Genomic DNA, 16,732 nt, shown 5'->3' with positions numbered 1-16,732 from the left:
AAAAGTGACCTAAACAGCTTGCTTTCAAACTTCTCCGCCCTTGCCCTTTTTGTAGGTTGGAACTTGGCCTATGCTGAGACATAACCTTCCCATGAACCTCTTCTGCATTAATGTTCAGAAAAACAGGAAGACTAGCCGGGCATGCATCTTAATCCTAGTGACTCAGGAGGCTGAGGCAGGAGAATCACAATTTCAGAGCCAGCCTCAACAATTGAGCAAGGCCATAAGCTATTTAGCCAGACCCTATCTCAAAATAAAAAGGTTACTGGAGATGTAGCTCAGTGATTAAGCTCCCTGAGTTCAATCCCCAGTATGAAAAAAAAAAAAAAGAAGAAGACGACTTTCATAAAGGATGCCCAAGTGCCCCAAGACTTCTGATAGCAATTTGAGTCCATTGCCAATTCACTAATACAGCCCAGGGACAACTACTGTAAATTATCATTGCCAGAACCACCTACTGGTATGTAACATGAATTTCTATACATATCTTAATAAATTGGACCACTAAGATCTATTACATCATCTTCCCCTTCCATTTATTGAATGCTAGCCCATGGACTTAGACTATAACTTCCTTTTCTCAAGAATACTAGATCTCTTCTAAATATTTCCTTAATAACTACTCATAAATATGAAATAATACTTGATCTCTGAATAATATAATATTGATCTTCATGGGAAAAAAAGATTAAACTTTCAACTTGTGATTAAGGAAACCAACTGGCTGCAACTCTACCAGCTATGTCCCTGGATCAAGTTCCTTTGACTCTCTGAGTCTCAATTTCCTCATTGATTATGTCACAGCCTTTATGAGTGATAAACTGTATGAAAGACAATGAATACAATACCTAACACGAGTTTCTCTGATAACCTACAAGGAAGTAACCTTCCCTATACACCTTCCTTTTCAATTCAGTCACGCTGCCTTTGTTGTTGGGTTGAGAAGTCATGAAAGAGACTGGTAGATAAACACAGAGGTTTATCATGTTTTCTTGTAAGAATATCTGTTTCTCCTGATCTGTACTCTCCAGGTCAGTGAGATGTCAACAAATCTGTCAGCAGCAAGCAAGCTTGTGCTGCCCTTAGTGTTCAGGTGTCTGTCCCCTAAACAGAAGCCAACTGTCAGGCTTAATGCTTCCTGCCCATTAATGAATCATGTTCACTTTTTCTCTCTTGGTCTTAAATATAGGAATGATCCAGAGAAACTAGACGCCTTCATCATGGACAAAGCCCTTCTGGATTATGAAGTGTCAATAGATGCTGACTGTAAACTTCTAACCGTGGGGAAGCCGTTTGCCATAGAAGGTATTAATCAGTCATTCTTGATTTGCTTTTACTCAGGATGTGCTCAGTTTGCTAACCTAGCAAGTCACAAATGCCAAAGTCGGAGGCAAGGAGCTATTCATCTTCCCTTGTTTTCATTTTCAATTCATAAGCACTTAGCTATTAAGTTGCTGAAGTTAGAAATTATTTTTCTCCAACTCAACAAATATTTATTTATGCAATTGTTAGTGAAAAATAATTGTTTCTCAAATGTGTTGGTTCAGATATCTGGGAGTGGTGGCAATGAGGGAGTCCAGTTTTAATTTGATCTTTTTTATTTGTTTGAATTTTGCTTTTCCCTATTTTATTGTTGTTAGTATTGTTGTTTTTTGGTGCTTGATATGGAACCCAGGGCCTTGCACAGAGTAGGCAAGCATTCTACCACTGAGTTACACTGTTAGCCCCTCATCTTTATTTTTGAATGGCCAAACACTGTAATAAATCTGATACAAAAATGAGACTAAGCTGGGTGTGGTGGTCATGCCTGAAATCCCAGTGGCTTGGGAGGCTGAGACAGGAGAATTGCAAGTTTGAGGCTAGCCTCAGCTACTTATCAAAGCCCTAAGTAATCTAATAAGTCTCAAAATAAAAATTTGGGGAGGGCCTGGGGATATAGCTCAGTAGTAAAGTGCCCCTGGGTTAAATCCCCGATACCAAAAATAAAAAAATAAAATAAAAAGAAAGAGAGAATGATTATATTTTACAACAGAGCCCCAACATTGATCTAATCTAATCTATCTATTTTAGTCATAAGAAAATCCAAGAATATTGTATCATATTTTTATAATTATATAATTAGATGATAATAGTGGGATTAAAATCCAAATCTCAGTTTCTAATATAAGTGTTTTTCACTAGTTGGAAGGTAAGTAGGGGGAAAAAAATCTCATTTTAAAGTTTACCACCCTTTAGGGTACTAAACAAAAACCTTGTTTGGGACCCTGGGTTTGCCTTTCTCCCCACTGGCAGCAATTTTTGCTTCCAACTAGATCAACCAATCAATCAAACTTCAGAACCAAAGAAGGACTGCTTTGTCAGTAGCTTCTTTCATTCTGAGTGACAGTTGATATATGGAGCTGATAGTTTGAACCAGCAAATTTCACATCTCCCAATTCCCAGGTTTCCCTCCTTGACAGTGCGTGCTAGCTCTCAAGACAGCCATGCTCACTTGTCAGAAAACACTTTGGCTTGAAACAATCCCAAGGGGGTGCACAAGTCCTATTTCCAGAAATCTGTGCTTTGCTGTATGTTAACTGGGGTATCAAGACTATTTGATTCCAATTTCCCAATTTCCCAATCATACTTGGTCTCTGTCTCTCCTAAACGCATCAGCAGATATTTTTGCTTCAGTCTGTTTTTTGTGATGAATAAGAATATAACAGCTGATGCTATTTCTTTAGACCTGTCCAAGGAGAAACCAGTCTTCAGTCTAGACAAAATGACCCCCACCTGGGTCAGGGATGGACTTCAGGAAGAGAGTGGAATTGGTCTTTTATTAAGACTGCAGTCTTGGATAGCAAAACCACAAAGAGAAAGAGAGAGAAAGAGCAAACACAAGAAAACCAAAAGAACATTCAGTATATGCTCAGTAAACCCCATTTTAATGAAACAATGGAAAATTTCCTTTTTGTGTGTGTGTGTGGCAGTAAGGGATATGGAAAGGATACTACATTTTATTTACATCCTAAATGTGTGGGGTAATGGAAGTCCTTCCTACCATAGTGCTACTAATAATAAATAATTTATGGGCATAAAAATGAGGGGTTTCATTTTCCACCTTTGTCTTTGGGGGGGCCACCTGATCTTGTCAAAAGGCAGAAGACGATGGTTTGTTTGCCTCTTCTGGACCCACAGTGCCAGATGCCACACAATTAACTCCCCACTGTTTTCCTGTTTCCATTTCCATCTGTGCTCATGAGACTTGGTGTCTTGCAGTTCCTATCATCTCTAGACACCACATTGTTCTCAAAGAGAATAAACAAAGTGGCACAAGGAAGAGCTCTCCCTGTAAGACAGCAGAAGGATGGCAGATTCCAAAAGAGAGAGCATCGTCATCATTATTGATGCATACTTATAATGGATGAAATACAAATCAGAACACTTAATTCAATATTGCCCCTGCCAATAACTTCACAACCTAAAAACAGACCCTGGAAAAACTCAAAGGGAGGATTCTTATAAGTGATATGCAACAATAACAACAACAACAACAAAAAGCTAAGTCTTGGTTGCTGGGTTTTTTTTTTTAAATGTTTAACTCAAGAATTTGGGGAAAAATATCTCCCAATGAAATTTTCTCTTATATATATATTTTTAATATTTCTTTCTAGTTGTAGATGCACACAAGACCTTTATTTTATTTACTCATCTTTATGTGGTGCTGGGAATTGAACCTTGTGCTTTACACGTGCCAGGCAAGGGCTCTACCTCTGAGCCACAACCCCAGCCCTCTCTTATTTTTTTTTAATGAAATTTTTGAGAATATTAGGTGCTTTTCTTTAACAACATTTAGGTTTTTTGAACTTATTCAAATGTAGGCTTTGTTATTAATTAGATTGCGTAAATATAAAAACATCATCGTAGCAGTTTATGATGAATGCTTCCCCAGTAAACTCAGAAATGTTGCAGATGCCCATCTGTATCCCTCCACAGAGCCTACTGCAATCCTGGTCATACAGCAATCATATAATAATTGATGTATTACCAATTATATAGTTGATTAGTTTAAATTCAAAATAAGTACCTAATTTCCTTACAAATATTGTTAATCAAAGCATCCTGATGGTTTGCACATAGTTTTCCAAGTGCTTAAATATTTTCAGTAACTGAAGAGGGAAAATAGAGTCTACTGACTTCTATATTCACTCTATATAGTATTGATACACTGCTATTGTCTGAATTTTTGCATATTTTCCAAAATTCATGTGTCAAAACATAATTCCCAACTAGAAGATGCAGCTCTTGGGGGAGATCATTAGATCATAAAAGCTCTGCTCTTATAAAATAGGGTTAGTGTTCTTATCAAATGGGCCACTGGGAGGGAGCTCATTCACTCATCTATCATGTGAGAACACGACTAGAAGTCATCTATGAGCTGTAAAGCTGGTCCTCACCAGACATTGAATCTGCTGCCACCTTGATCCTGGACTTTCCAGTATTCAAAACTGTGAGAAATAAATGTCTGTTATTTATAAGCTACCAAGACTTTGGTATTTTGCTCTAGTAACTCAAGCAGACTAAAATAGCTACAAATTCACCCTTCTGTGCATAGTTAGTTTCAAAAGGGAAAAGTAAGGCCAGTGAGAGACAGTAGCTCCATGTTGAGCTTAAAACCCTTCATGATGGGTATTCTTTGCTACTAAATAGTACACAACGGAACAAATCCAACCTACAATTTGGTTCTATTCAAGAGCATGTGGAAAGTCTTTGGTCAAAATGCTACTTAAATGCTAGGGACATAAAGACATATTGTGTTCTTGGGGGGAAAAAAGAGAGATTTGAGATAAATGAATACATGTCCCAAATTCATGAATCAGGACAATAAAGGTCAAACAAGGAAAAAGACCAATGTAACTGCAAAATAATGATCTGTGACCTTTCTGCCAAAGACTTGCCTGTTTTTCAGCTTGTTCTTTTTCTTGCTTTGCCAATAATTATTTAATACTGTGCTTGGAGCACTGACTGGTTCTGGGGTCTGGGAGCTTGGATTCGAAGCTCTCAATAACTGACAAATTTCTTAATCATTTCTCCTGGTTCCTCACCTGCATAATGAGGATGTGAATAATACACCTATAACAGTGATGTTTAAGTATTAAGTAACACAATAAACAGAATACATGTAGAATCATGCCTGGTACATAGGAAGTCATCAATAAATTATTACCCAATATGTCAAATTGATAAATTGAAACCAGTACACTACAAAATTTCCCAGGATAGTCTTCATTGATCTCAGCTTTTCCCAGACTCTTCTCTCCCCAGTTTGATGTGCTAAGGGTAAGGGAGGGTAAGGGAAATCCATTTATAAAGTTCCCTTTGCAATTGGGACTTTCACAATATATTCTCAACCATTGTCCCAAAGTAGTTAAAATTGGTATTACAAGGACAGAGTACAAAACTGAATGACTCTTCCTTCCCGAAGTCTCTTTAACCCTATCTAAGGTCTTATTTTCAAAATATCTCTTTTCCAACCACCTTTCAGGAAGATTCTTTTAGTCTATGAATTTCTAACTACACATTTGCTAGTCAAAATATATTCCCTCTGCTCTTAGCTCAGTAAAGCTGATTTATCCATGAGGAAAAGATCAGGATTCTATTCTGAAAATTGTTCTCTGGGGCTATTAAGCTGTATCCAATTTCCAGGGTGCCTGACGCCTTCATCTTTAGGGTTGAAGGATTTCATTTTGCTTCATCCATCAACCACAAAATAGTCAACCCTGTCTTTATTTCAAAGCCACGTTTCTAATGATAATGAAAGCAACTAAGGCTGACTCAGCATTTTAAAAATAACAATTCTTTGACCAAAGAACACAATCAAATTTGAGAAGCAACTGAGAAAACAGAAGTATGGAAATGGAACCTTCACGATTTTACTTTTTTATGTTTCTGAACAAAATGGATTTTTATATCTCTTAACAAAGACCGCTTCTCATTGCCACATAATTTTTTTCCTATTTCTTTCCTCATTCCATATCAAAATTCATTTTAATTAGCTAATAATAATTAGCAATAGAGCTATTAAAGTGTCAATATCCAATATATGTATTAAAATAGAAAATTTTAAAAAGGATAACAATCTATTTTTATCAGCCGATTGCAAATTAAACTAAGCATGATGGAATGGAGTGATTTAATATTTATTATTTCCTGCATAGAAATTTTTTATAACTGTCTTGCAACTTTAATATTGCTTTTTTCTTAAGAGTATTTTAACATTTTTCTTGTAGTATCAAGATTCTGTTCTTAGATTATGTAGATTTATTGTATTAATTTCAAATTTTTTTAACTTCCCTATGTATTTTTTTAATATTTATTTTTTATTTTTAGGTGAACACAATATCTTTATTTTATTTTTATGTGGTGCTGGGATAGAACCCAGTGCCTCATGCATGCCAGGCAAGCACACTTGAGCCACATCCCCAGCCCTTCCCTATGTATTTTTGCCTTACGTCAAAAATGTCACTATCGAGAATCAGTCTAACATGCCTCTCTCTTTCTTTCACTTGGTAGCAATCTCTCCTTCTGAACCTGAGGTATGCAATAAATGCCTATCAAATGAAAACTATTCTACCATTATAACTCCAATGCAGTTTGGAATTATTAGCTTTAAGAGGATTGTTAGGAGAAACATTTTAATTAGTAAGCTTCCTTGCTTAGGGAATTTCCTAGCATATATAATCATATGCAAACTTACTACATTGACACCACTTGCTGAAAAGTTTATAAATAAAATCTACCTGTGAACAATAAATATTTGTGTTTGCTCAGAACAAATCACCAGTTTTGAGGGTTGTGGTTTTTAAATGAATTACCTTATTTGGGGGTTAGTGCATCAATGTGGCTACAGTGATAGGAAGTACTGAAAGGGAAGAAATAGGTCAAGTATTTCCCTGACTCGACTTGTTGAGATGGACATGGTAGAAAGAGCACTGATTTTAGAATAAAACAGATCTCTTTGCAAATACTGACTTTGCCAGCTAAACTAGCTGTGTGATGTTATCAGTCACTTATTCAATCTTTGAATCTCTAAGTAGTATGTACTGTGGCATGGGTGCACATAGGGATACATTGGGGAAATGTCTGGCACAAAGAAAGGCTCAGAATGTCCTAATTTTTACTATTTAGATACCAGAGTGATTTAACTGAACACAGTGCCACAATCTAGCACACAATCTTGGGCCAGTACATGATTCACAAAATAGGGTAGAGAACGCAAAACGTTTGTCCAAGAATTTTACTTGGGATATAGTGAGCCCTCAGTAAATATGAGAAATTGTTGTTGCTGAAACCTATTGCTTTAAAGGGAAAACACAATAATATTCATCAAATTTGACCCAAACTAATTATCCTGACCACCAACCCACTCCCATTAGATAGCTCTTACATGCCCCAGTTCTTCTCCTTAATGGCATCTTTCTCAATTGAAATAAAATAATCACTATGTGATGCACTGTTTAATGTCTCCCCAAAGACAGTCTGTAACAACAGAGACCATGTCTGCTTTTCTCTCTGCTAAATCCTGAACACTTATCATAGCCTATTTACTCAATAAGATATTTGATGAATGGACGAATGTGTGTCAGTCAATTGTTGAATCTTATTGCCCATGTATCTAATGTTGTAACTGACATGAAAACAAGTACTGAATACATGTGTGGGCAACTGAGATTCCTAAAGAAAACTGGTAACTTCCTTATAAAAAGTTGCCCATTATATTTTTTAAAATGTTATTTAATGATAACATCAGCAGAAGAAAATGCTGCCCATCCAAAGTCTTTTATCATCAGTCTTTCCTTTCAAACCAAACTAATAGGCACAAGACAGGCACTCAAAATAGCTCTTTGAATGGAAAATTCTAATCATGTTTTTGACATTGTCATCATTTCCTTGACTCCCTATTGTTAAGGAACAAACAAAATTATCATGGGAAAAAATGTGCAATTTTTTAACACTCAAAAATTGTTTGGCATTATTTATTTCAACTCTTTCATTGGTTATACACACATCTCAAGCCTCATGTTCTTAAAAAATGAATGCCTGCATTGAAACAGGAACAAAAGCTAATATTTTTGGCATTGAGTTTTAAGATAGAATAATTATAGCAAATATTTGTTTCCATTAAGTATCTTTGGATTCTTGACAGGCTTTTAGTCTTTATCTGTGAAAAAGGAACTAACTGCATTTTTAATTTATCTTCCTCAATTATCTTGAGGGCAAAAATAATCTTTTTTTTTTGACCATGCTATCTAACAGCTAAAAAAAAAAAAAAAAGATGTAGTTAATTAGTCTCTTTCACGTGGCTCATCAAAGATATTAACAGTGTAGGAACAGTTTGGAAAGGAAGTAAAGCTACATGGAATGAGAATATAGAGGCTAAGATGATTAATAAAACCATATCCATCTTGGTGCTCTCTCTCTCTCTCTCTCTCTCTCTCTCTCTCTCTCTCTCCATCCCTTCCCCTTTCTCCTATGCTCCTGTGCCTTACGTAATTTCAACCTTGGATCTTTAATTTATCATATTCTTATTTTTTTTCAAAATATGATTTCAGCCAGACAAGGTGGCACATGCCTGTAATCCCAGTAGCTCCGGAGGCTAAGGCAGGAGGATTGCTAGTTCAAAACCAGCCTCAACAACTTAGCAAGGCCCTAAGCAACTCAGTGAGACCCTGTCTCTAAATAAAATACAAAATAGGGCAGGGTGTGGGTCAGTGGTTAAGTGCCCCTAAGTTCAATCCCAGGTACCATAAATTAATAAATACATAAATAAAACTTCATCACATACATATGTACTCCTAATAATACACTGTCTTGTTTTGAGTGTTTTTACATCTATACCTTGCATTCATACTCAAGTAATCTTTTGGGATTGTCACATTTCACCTAACAACATAGTGCTGAGGCATCCATATCATTGTGTCTAGTTCTAGTTCAAATATTTTACATTGTATAAAAATATTCAAATCAGTTTGTTATAATATTTATTTAATTATTCTCTTGCCAAAGAACATTTGGACATTTGTGTTGGTTTCAATTTTTGCTATTATAAATAGTGCTTCTAACAACATTCTTGATCACATCTGGTATGCTTGTAGAGGTTTTTGAAAGTATACGTAGGAGCAGAATTGCTGATCTTGAAGTATATAAATGATCAACCACAAAAGAATAATAACTAACTGTTCTTCAAAATTATCATACCACTTTGTGTTTCAACAAGCAGTGTATAAGTGATCTGAATGGTCCACGTCTTCTCCAACACTTGGTGTTACCAGACTTTTTAATAATTGAAGTCATTATAATTTCTTGTTTGATATTTTACTTTACATACTATATTAAATGTCCACATGATCTTATTATTATTATCCACAAACAGAATAAAATGAATCATAAAAGTAAAAAATGGTCATGTGTTAACAATAATAGGATAATGTCATAAACCAAAGATTATGATGAATCCAATTTTGTTACTTAAAATCTAGAGGCTGGATTCTGGAGAGGTGAATAGGGAATCCTAGCCTTGGTAATGACTTCAAAGATTGCATCTAAGGACTATTTTGAAGTGTTCCCCTAGAAAACTGTGCACAGCCCATCCCTATCCTTTTCAAACTCATCTACTCAGAGATTTGGCTGTTCTAAAAGTAATCATAATTAAGAATGTCTTAGGGTTCTTTGGAGGAAAGATCATGCAAACCCACCATTCCTTTATTGTCAGATCTGATAGCAATATCTATACAGTTATGGTGGCAACCTCTCAAGAACAATGTGAAAAACTCATGTGAGATTATTTTCTCCTAGGATATGGCATTGGTCTCCCACCCAACTCTCCACTGACCTCCAATATATCTGAGCTAATCAGCCAATATAAGTCACATGGGTTTATGGACGTGCTACATGACAAGTGGTACAAGATGGTTCCCTGTGGCAAGAGAACTTTCGCTGTCACTGAGGTATGGAAAAACTGCTGATAATGTTGACACTTCGCCTAGCTTTAATTTGAATAATATAAGGAAACGCTGTTACCTATGCCTTGTGGTCAATAATTCAAGCTATTTAATTTACTAGGACTCTCCATGATATTTGGATTATTCCTAACTTTGCTTAAAGAGTGACCATACCTATAAGAATTTTCAGTGAAACATGCTTGTCTTAGATTTCAAGGTGATGCTATTTTTATGAGTAAATGTCAAATTTTCTAGTTTATCCTATAATCTGTATTCACAAGTGCAGAAGAAATACTGCTCTAAATTACAGCAATAGACTCTGGGAATTACGTCAGTAGTGTTTAATTTAACCATTTGTTGCTGGTCGTTATGTGAACTTCAGAATATCCTGCAATAGCTAATCTAAGCCTTTGTTAACTTCCAAATGATAATTATCTAGTCATCCCTTATGGATTTAAAATCTAGACATAACTTAGCCAATAATTCTTGTATTACAGAATCATTGATTTTTAAAACTAAATACAACCAATTCCCTTCTTTACTATTGGGAAATTAATACTCAGAGAACTAAGTGATTTGCCCAAGGCACACAAAAAGTCAAAAATCTGTTTCTTTCTATTGAAATACTCTGTCATTACAGTGTAATTAGAAACCTACAAAATAAGGTGGAATTGGGATGACCGAAATAGAATATTGAAAGGTGTAACCAAAGTAACAGCCCCAAATATTAAAAAAAAAAAGAGAGAGAGAGAGAGAAGTCAAATTAAAAAGTACAAGGTTGGCCCTATGTTAAAAAAAAAAAATGAAGACTATAATAATGGTTCTAAGTAGTCTCTGTGTGCAGGAACTCTCAAATTTCTGCTTGAATACAGACTATTCTTTTGAACTTCAGAACATATACTCACCCTCATATTTTGATGTCTCTATTTGAATATCCTACAGACATCTCAAATTTCACTCCTCAAAACCTGAATCCTCCATCCTCCCTCCCAAACCTGTTTTTCCTCCTGCGTTTCACATTTTGGTAATGGTAACTTTACATCAAGTTACTCATCCTAAAGACTGGCAGGGATCGTTCATGCCTTTCATGACTCACTTTCCGCATCCATCAACAAGCCATATCATTTCCTTCTGTAAAGCATGTCTCAAACATGCCATTTATTGTCATCTCCACCGTCGTCACTCTAGTCGGAGCTGTCATCTCTCACCTGGACCACTCCAAAAGCCCTCCTGACTGGTTTCTTTGTTTTCACTCCTGCCTCCCTCCAATTTGCTTTCCACATGGCAGATGGCTTTTTTCTGCTAGAAGCCTGCAATGGCCTCCCATGCTCATGAGGACAAATCTGAAGTTCTGGCATGGCCTACAATGCTGCCTGGTACCTGCCTGCCCAATTCTCAGCCCCATTTGTGGACACTTTCTTCCTGGTTCATTCACGCTGCACTACAGTGGATTTTTTTTCTTTGCAATGATCATTTTACATGATGATACACTAGTAGCTTCCCTGCCTCGGGGTCCCTGAACCTGCTGTTACCTCCTCCCCCTCAAATGCTCTTACCCCTGATATTTGGTAAGCTAACATCTTCATGTACAAACTCCCAGCTAAAATTTCATTTTTTAAGACCCTGATAGATGCTGACCAATATGAATCATATGTCTCTTCATGATTTCATATATCTCACATTATTTCATAGTACTTGGACATAATTTATAAATTTCACTATTTTAAGCATATATTTAATCCAATAATTGTTTTTAGTTTCTCTTTTTCATTAGATGATAAGAGTTCTGGGGAAAAAAAAAAACCCTTCACTTACTATTATATTGTCAGTGTGTCCTACATAGCAGGCACTCAATAAGTAATTATTGAATAGTTAAATCAGATAAACTGAACAACATAGCTGAAAAGAAGTCAGGGGTCTGGAAGGTAAGAACGTAAGGTAGGAGTGATATGTCCCAGCATGGGAGAGAGACCAAGTACTTCCAAGCAGATTTAGTAAAAGAGAGAAAGCAGTGCTAGCTTAAAAAGCCTCGTTGTTTAAACTTTTCATGCTTTATTTCTTACTGGATTTGTCATGAGTCAATCTGGGCACAAGAGTGAGATTATCACATGGACTTTTGGGGAGCTCTGGGCAGCAACAGGAGCTGCAGCTGCTAGTCTGCAGGTCTGCAGAGCAGAGAAAAGTGAAGGGCGTTTTCCTTTGAAATTGGTGGTTCAAACTGTGATAAGGAGCAAGGTTGACAGCGAGTGGAAGCCGGTGGGTTCTGGGTCAGGTGGAAACCTGCTGCCCACAGAATTCTTTTGCAGGCCCTGTCACCTCCCCCATACCCAAACTGTCTCAAGGATTTTCAGACATGACCTGGACACTTCCCACATACTTCCCATGGCACATGGATTGAGGCTTTCAAAAAGAGAGATGTGGTGTAATCTAGATCAGTCAACAAGCTATCTGGGCCAGACAGATGGACGGCAGCTCCCACCAGAATAACACTCCCACCCCAGATCTAAAAAGCATAGTGATATTGAGGATGAATTCTGCTCTGAAACAAACAAAGCTCCCCCAAGAAGCAAGCAAGAAGGGGCAGAGCTCAGCATACCGATTCCCCCAGTAAGTTTGCCTGTTTTGGGTCAGAGCTGAAAAAAGACAAACAATACAATAATTGTGTCCCACAAACCTCTTCAAAGCCAGGGGATCCTAAAATCGAAGCCCAGGAAAAAGGGTTTGCCATTTGAAATGTCTTGGCAAAAAGAAAACTGAATCTTTTTATGATGGTTGTTGCATTAGCTGTTTTACATAAAGTATTTTGTTGTGTTTTCCCTCATTATTTATTTTTCCATAGTTCTTTCTAATCTTGTGCATTTTAATTAATTATGTTTCATTAATTAGTTATCACTGTTACTGGAAGTTATTCTCTCCTCTCAAAGCAGAGCTGATGATTGAACTTAATATTTTGATTATGCTACCTGGATGTTTTGATGCTAAGATATGCCAGTGCAGGACGTATATTAAAGAGATAGCTACTTTCTAAAAGACCTCACATAATAAAAGAAAAGAAACTCATCACAACAGATGCAGAAAAACATAGACACTCTGAAAATATGAGGAAGCAAGGCAAAAAGATGCTCCAAAAATTTATAATCCCTCAACAACTCTATCTATAGGTATTCAAGTGAATGAAATGCTGGGCAACATTTTTAAAAATTTAGCTGTTAAGATAATTAATAAATTTTAAAAAGATAAGGAATGAACTAAGGGAAAAATATATGATATGAAAGAGCATTTTAATAAAGAGATCAAGATTCTGGAAAAAAAACAGAAATCTTATAAGGTAAAGGCACAAAAAGTCAAATAAAAAAAAACTCTATTGAAGCTGGGTTTAGTGGCACTTGCCTGTAATCCAATTAACTTGATAGGCTGAGGCAAGAAGATCACAAGTTCAAGGGCAGCCTCAACAACTTAGTGAGACCCTATCTCAAAATAAAAAATAAAAAGGGTTGATGATGTTACTCAGTGATAAATCACCCCTGGATTCAGTTCCTAATAGTGGGGGGAAAAAAAAAACTTGGCTGAAAATCTCTCAAAAGAGATTAAACCAAGTATAAGACGGAATCTCAGAGCTTGAAAACAAAGTGGATGGACTTGAACATTCAGATAGTAGTTAAAGAAAAAAATAAGATACTATGATCAGAATAGAAAATAACTCTTGGACATTAAGACACCAAACTTAAGTCTCATAGCATCAAAGAAGGAGCAGAGACACAAGCTAATGGTATGGATAGCCTATCAGTGAAATAATAGCAGAAAATGTTTCAAACCTTGGGAACAGGAAGTATACCCATATGCTAGAGACATTTAGAACCCCAAATAGACAAGACCAGAAAAGAACCCCTCCACAATATATTAAAATGCCAAAAAAAATCCAGATCAAAGAAAAAAATTAAGAGATAAGAGAAAGACACCAGGTCATCTTTAATGGAAAACCAATCATCAGAAACCCTAAAGTCCAGGAGTGCTTGAAATGACACATTTTAAGCCTTGAAAGAAAATAGCTGCCAATCGATATTGCTATATACAGAGAAGCTATACTTACTTCCACATTGAAGAAGAAATAAAAAACCTTTCAGGATAAGCATAAACTAAAGGAATTCATGCCTACTAATCCAGCATTGCAGAAGATATTTAAAGGGATCCTATACAGAGAAGAGGATAAAACAACTTAGAGCGCTCTGGAAAGAATAAATCTCATTAGAAGAGTAGACAAGCAAATGAGAATCAGTATTGAAGCAAACATTAGAAATAAATCAAAATGACAGGAAGTAATATATGCCTCTCTATAATAACACTGAATATAAATGGTTCCAGTTCTCCAGTTAAAAGAGGCAAATTAGATTTTTTTTAAAAAGACCCCAAGTATATAACAAAGAAATATATAAAATTCTACCCAAAAGAAACAACTCATATGTAAAAACATTCACAGGCTGAAAATAAAAAGATGGAAAAATGATATTCCATGCAAGCAGAATTCAAAAGCAAGCAGAGTAGCTCCTCTCATATCCAACAAAGCAGACTCCAAGCCAAAATTAGTTAGAAGAGACAAAGAAGGTCACTACATATTGGTAAAGGAAAAAATCCAACAAGAAGAAACAACAATATTAAATATTTATGCTCCAAATCTCAGTGCACCTAACTACGTAACACAAACACTACTCAACTTAAAGGCTCAAATAGACCCTAATAAAATTGTACTAGGTGATTCCAATATACTTCTCTCACTGATAGGTCATCCAGACATAAAATCAACAAAAATACTACAGAGTTATTCACACTATAAGTCAAGTGCACTTAACAGATATCTACAGAATATTTTATCCAACAATAGCTGAATATGCTTTCTTTTCAGCTGCTCATGGAACTTCCTCCAAAATATCATATTTTAGGCCACAAAGTAAATCGTAGTAAATACCAAAATGTTGAACTAATTCCTTGCTTTTCATAAGATTGGAATATAAATAAATCATAAACCAATAGCAAGAGAAACTATACAAACACATAGTGATTAAACAATACTTTTGAATGATGAGTAGGCCACTGAAGAATTTAAAGGAGAAATTTAAAAATTCTTAAATTAAATGATATTAAAAATGCAACATACCAAAATCTCTAGGACACAGCAAAAGCAGTTTTAAGAGAAAAGTTTATGTCTGTGAGTGCCTACATTAAAAAAAGAAAGAAACAAACAAAAGAAAATATAGGAAAAGAAAGAAAGAAAAGAAAAATCCCCAATAAATGACTCTAGATTTGGGGAAGTTGCTTCCTTTCTCATTCCAGATATCTGTATAGGAATCTGAATTTAATCATCTGCAAGGATCCTCCCATAGTGATTCTGGCGTCCCTTAATATCAATATCAACCTCAAATACAAATATTTAGTAAAGTTTAGATTATAGTATAGTGGTTAAAAGTATTATCTTTGGAGACAGTTCTAAATTTGAATCCCAGATCTACAAGTTATCTGATACAAGTCATGTTAATTTACCATTATGAGCCTCAGCATCTAAAAAAGTGGTGGGGAAATGTAATACCTACTTAATAGGATTATGGTAAAAATGAAATCAACTAAGGCTTTTAAAATATTGAACATACAGTCAAATATGATAACCATGAAGTTACTTATGTCAAGGATTATGAAGTTTCACTATAAATGTCCAGGGCAATACAAATTTATCAGCATTTTCAAACAAAAACAAATTAAGAGTGATGTTTGAAAGAAACAAACATCAAAACCATTACTTGTTTAGATGCTGGTTTAGATGTTGCATACAAAATACACTTACACTTTTTCAACCACTATTTTATTTTAAGGAAAGCAGTTGGAGAATTCTTGATGTCGTCAGCTGAAAGCACTCAATTAGAGACCATTTTCAGGTCAAATTCTGGTTGTTAAGACATCCTGGGTCCACTTCCCAGGTCAGCTGAATTTGGAAAGGAGAAAGTAGTAGCAATGAGGAGAATGGAAGCATATAATTAGAACTTCAGAGACTCAAGTAAAAGAGGGCTTGGTAACATCAATGTGTAATGTAGAGATGGGAGAGGAGCCCCAGATTCAGAGAACGTAATTAAAACACATGGAAGTATTCTTTTCCAGATATGGCGGTCTGCATTATGCAATACCCTGTTCTATGCAACGATAGTTTCGTAATGATGCTCACATGCTCACCTGTGTGCATTTAAGCAGAAATGCATATCCTTGTGCACTGCCTGGCATATTTGTCTTGAACCACCTAAGACACAACCTCAGACTTATCCTCTCAGGACCTAAAGATAGAATGCAATTAAATGAAACCAGTCTTCAGCTCAGGGCCTGAGCTGGGTCTCCTCTGTGAAGGGCCTCTGCCTGCTGGATTTTCCTTTGCTTAACACACCAATACATGGAGTCTCCACCTGCTATTTTTGTTTGTTTGTTGTTTGTTTTTTCTGCTTTCTCCTAGAAAAGGTTACAAGAAGAAAGCATGCCTATTAGTACTTTGCCTGCCTTCTTTTTGTCTCAAATGGCATGCACTACTAGGCTGGGTTAGTGCAAAGAAATTGACTGACTTCAAAATCAGACAACTCGTGTTTGAAGCCTACCCCTAGCACCAGCTTACCTTAGGAAAATCAACTTATCCAGCTCTGTTTCAAATTCTTCATCTCTCAGTGGCTCTTGTGAGATGAAAATAAGATCACAGTTTAGGGTAGTTTTGATTTGCATTTCTC

At 36.0% G+C, this 16,732-nt stretch overlaps 1 protein-coding gene across 2 annotated transcripts in view; it reads left to right on the top strand.

Annotated features, from left to right (window-relative positions):
- Grin3a (glutamate ionotropic receptor NMDA type subunit 3A) overlaps positions 1-16,732 on the top strand; it is a 163,678-nt gene that overhangs the window by 110,326 nt on the left and 36,620 nt on the right. For both annotated transcript variants that reach the window (XM_005326338.4, XM_040286111.2), the window contains exons 5-6: positions 1,190-1,305; positions 9,835-9,986. In XM_005326338.4, the coding sequence (XP_005326395.2) occupies positions 1,190-1,305; positions 9,835-9,986 (268 nt within the window). The remainder of the gene's footprint in view (positions 1-1,189; positions 1,306-9,834; positions 9,987-16,732) is intronic.

Source organism: Ictidomys tridecemlineatus, chromosome 4, assembly GCF_052094955.1.
Source record: "Ictidomys tridecemlineatus isolate mIctTri1 chromosome 4, mIctTri1.hap1, whole genome shotgun sequence".
NCBI classification, from domain to species: domain Eukaryota; kingdom Metazoa; phylum Chordata; class Mammalia; order Rodentia; family Sciuridae; genus Ictidomys; species Ictidomys tridecemlineatus.
The sequence above is the reverse complement of the archived record's forward strand: the minus strand, read 5'-3'. Positions and strand labels throughout refer to the sequence as shown.